The sequence below is a fragment of the Anoplophora glabripennis genome, unplaced genomic scaffold, assembly GCF_000390285.2.
Source record: "Anoplophora glabripennis isolate ALB-LARVAE unplaced genomic scaffold, Agla_2.0 scaffold6817, whole genome shotgun sequence".
In the NCBI taxonomy this organism is placed as follows: Eukaryota; Metazoa; Arthropoda; class Insecta; order Coleoptera; family Cerambycidae; genus Anoplophora; species Anoplophora glabripennis.
The window spans coordinates 1-3,662 of record NW_019422891.1 but is presented as its reverse complement, the minus strand read 5'-3'; the positions used below and the strand labels follow the sequence as shown (position 1 = coordinate 3,662).

Here is a 3,662-nt window from a genome sequence, read left to right as displayed (position 1 = left end):
CCTAATTCGCAAACACGATACTCTAGTTAAAACTCTGAATTCTACAAAGCCATCCGAGTAAAACTAAATTATTCCTCGGATAACTTCGTCAAAGCGATCGGCGTAGCAGTTACCTGGGTTTGACTAGCCGGGGAGCTGGGTCGGCAGCAGACGTACAAGACGAAAACTACGGGTATTGCTAAGACGAGGATGTACACTCCCCACAGGACCGGGTAGTCGTTTGTTAAGTTTGCTAATTTCTGGATTAAGCTCTCCTAATGGAAAAGAGAAATGGCTCGATGACTTACTAGCGTCTACTGCGGGTGAATATCGATAAAGTCGTTTCCAGTACCGATAAGGTCAAATACAAAATCAAACGTAATATAACACTTTTAAAATGACAATAACGGCTTGGATCGTCATGTCTCATTGAAATTCCTAAAAATTGTATGAAAGTGGAGAAATGTTTTATTAAGGGGTTACACCACTGTCAAATTTTCAAAAAATCGTTTTTTTTTTTGCTTAAAAGGTAGTTTGAACCTTCTAGAATATGAGCAAAAGCTTTTATAGTGTACGCGGGAGCGCAAATGGCTCCATCTGTCGTGCGAACTTAGCATCTAGTCGCTAAAGTAATTATGTATTTTTTTACACAAAACAATCAAAAATGAAAAAACTACTACTAAAAAAATAAATAAATACAATAAAAAGCACTGAAAACGACCCTACCTCCAAGAGAATTAAAAAAATAACAGCAAATCAGCGTATAAAAATACATCGAGCTTATCGTACAGCCTACCGCATTTCAACTGGACAATTACCTCTTTAACCGTACGATACAAATAATAAACGTAAAACGCAAGTGGTATCGCGCAGTACACCGCGTAGGCCGCCCAAGCCTTGGGCTTGTAGTTCATCGCTTTCATCATCTTACCCCACAAGGTGGACTGTAAGTGAACGCCGATTGAAATTAAACAGAAATAATAGGGCTTTAAACAAAATAAGATTTTTTAGCTAGCGCCCCACATTTACTTCGAGGCAAACAAATTCGAAAAATTTTTAGAGAAAAAAATATGAGAAATAAATTTTTTTAAATAAAAAAACTTTAAAGGTTATTATCAGAATTTTTTTATTACATCTGAATCGCTCCGATATTTATCGAGCGTGGAGATAATTGTAGTCCGACTAATTGATAATGTGACCTTGATGATAAAGCAAATCCTTTCAGCTTGCAATAAAAAATTTATTCAATGGTTATCACGAATAAAAATCAAGATTGTTCATTTCCCGAACAATGCAAGAAGATTGTTCGGTTATAAAAACTACAAGTTAAAATCCTATACTATGTCGACGTTTCGATTTATTTTAAAATCTTTACATTATTTTCGGCAACGATTCTCATTAACATCAACAATTTTACGTGTTTGATGTTACAAATTCTATTATCGAGAATTTTCTGTGCTGAAATGATTTTAAAATNATACGAGAATTTTTACAAAGTGAAATCACTTTTTTGTTAACGTTTCAAAACTTTTTACTCACCGAGTCCTTGGCGATCTTCTGACGTTTCTTGTCGAACGTATCGGCCGCCCACTTCTCGGCAACTGCAATCTCGTCGGTGATGATTATGTTGTCGAAGAGGATGTCCTTCGACATAGACCACAGTTCGAAACCAACAGCCGACTGTAAAAGACAGTACAGCTTTGAAAAGTTCCATTTACGAGGTTAGAATCGATACCTCGCATGCAGCTGCACTAAATCGTATCGAAAACAACAACTGAAGAAGAATTTGGTGCCAAGGATACTATTTATAACTCCAGGGCAAATATAAATAACAATTTTAGCATGAACGTGTGCTGGTTCAGACAAGCGATACGATTGTTGGGCGTTCCCGTGGTTTCTCTTGGATGTTCAACTTTTGGAACCCGAGTATACACACTTGCCTGCCTCTTTTTATATTACCTTCTTGCGCAGACGGGCGCACCTTGAGCTCTCTCGTGTCATTTAGTTAATTAAAAATTTAAAAAAAACACAAGGAGCGCGAATATTGGAAACAGGCAAATAAATTTCTTATTTTCGCTAAACCCAAAATAAAAAAATATACACAGTACAAACATGAAATAATTCTAAACTGCATCCATCCACCTCATTATCTCAGTTATTAATAGAGATACACAATTAAACTTAAACGTGCTAACAACTAAAAAATCAGTGACAATCACGTTTTTTAACGTACTTACTTATTTTAATTGCAAAATTGTAATTTTTAAATTATAAAAAAATTGCTACCGACCAAAACTTACCACTGTATGCATCTTAAAGGGTTCCCTGTCCTCGAAGAACTCCGGGTTCGCGATCTTCCTCGGCCTCCACTTGCCTTTGTAATTGGGATTGTCGATCATGGGCGGCCGCCATTTGCCCTTGAACGCGGGATTATTTACCAACGGTGGCTCCCAAGGTCCGCACCCCGGTGCAGTTTCGCAGACGGGATTCTCGATCAGCGGCGGCTCCCATTCCCCGTCCATATCGGAATCCCAATCTTCCGGTTTTACAGCGTTCGGGTCCGGAATGTGAGTGGGCTCGTTCTCTAGCCATCCGTCGGGCATGACGGCCGTCTCGTCGATCACCTGGGCCGGCGCGTCTTCGTCCCAGTCGTCGGGCTTCTTGGCGTCCGGATCTGGAATTTTCTCTCTAAATAGAAGGCAAATGTCGTCGTTAATGAAAGAAAATTTCCAAAAACTGCTGGTTCGGCAGGTGAGGAAACGGTTTTAATTTAATCGTCTCCAAACCATAAAAATTTACCGAAATTTGCAAAAGAGATCCTTGAGGTGCACCTGACCATCTCGAGATAAATTTATATTCAGTCTAGAAGAGGACCATAAACACCAAGTAAGGATTAAAATTATGATTTAACTATGAAAGCCTTCGAAAACAATCAAACACGTAAGAATCAGTATTTTTGTACTTATTTCTTACCTCTCGTCCCAATCCTCAGGTTTCTTGTCGTTGGGATCATCAATTTCCCGCGCGGGATTGACAGGAGGCACGAAGTCCTCCAGTAAGCTTCCCGAATTAACAACATTCTTATCGACGGATATTTCGAAGGTGCTATCTGGATTTAAGGCGAGCGTATAAAGATGAGGTAATTTATCAGAAAAGATCTCCTCCAGCCTCTCCTTGGGCTTCTGACAGTGTTTTTCCTCGATGGTACCGTTACGAGGGTTCTTATGCCTGAATATGAAATGTAATTTGTGATCGTTGCCACACTTATCCGGCCCGAACATGATCGTGTAAGGCGTCTTGTCGTGAAAGCTGTTGAGATTTTTAGTTTCCTTGCTCTCGCTCAACAACTTCAAATAAGCACCTCCACACTCCTGGCCGTCTTGCAGTAAGACCTCGTACTGCACGATCAACGGTTTTTTATCAAAGACGAAAGGTTTCAGTAAGTTCGAAGCGATAGCGGCATGTTTAGCCTTGGATTTAAGTACCAACCCCCTGTCGCCTGGAAGGTTATCCTTTTGAGAAGGTTCAAGAGCCCATATTCCGTCGTACTTTGCTATGTCCTCCTCCAAACCTTCTTTTTTAGCCTGCGATTTTATCCACAGCTTCTCGAACCTCGCGGGGTCATCGAAATGTTCCGCGAAGTAGACCGGTGTTGGATCGGATATTTTCGGGCTCTCATAAGG

At 40.1% G+C, this 3,662-nt stretch overlaps 1 protein-coding gene across 1 annotated transcript; it reads right to left on the bottom strand.

Moving 5' to 3' along the window:
- Nucleotides 1-68: 68 nt before the first annotated feature.
- On the bottom strand, nt 69-3,659 carry LOC108916650 (calnexin-like; the record flags this gene model as incomplete). Its single annotated transcript, XM_023457169.1, has 4 exons — nt 69-254; nt 1,519-1,659; nt 2,280-2,667; nt 2,953-3,659. Coding segments are annotated over 4 exons (1,422 nt in total), but the record flags the coding sequence as incomplete, so codon positions are not given.
- Nucleotides 3,660-3,662: the final 3 nt, after the last annotated feature.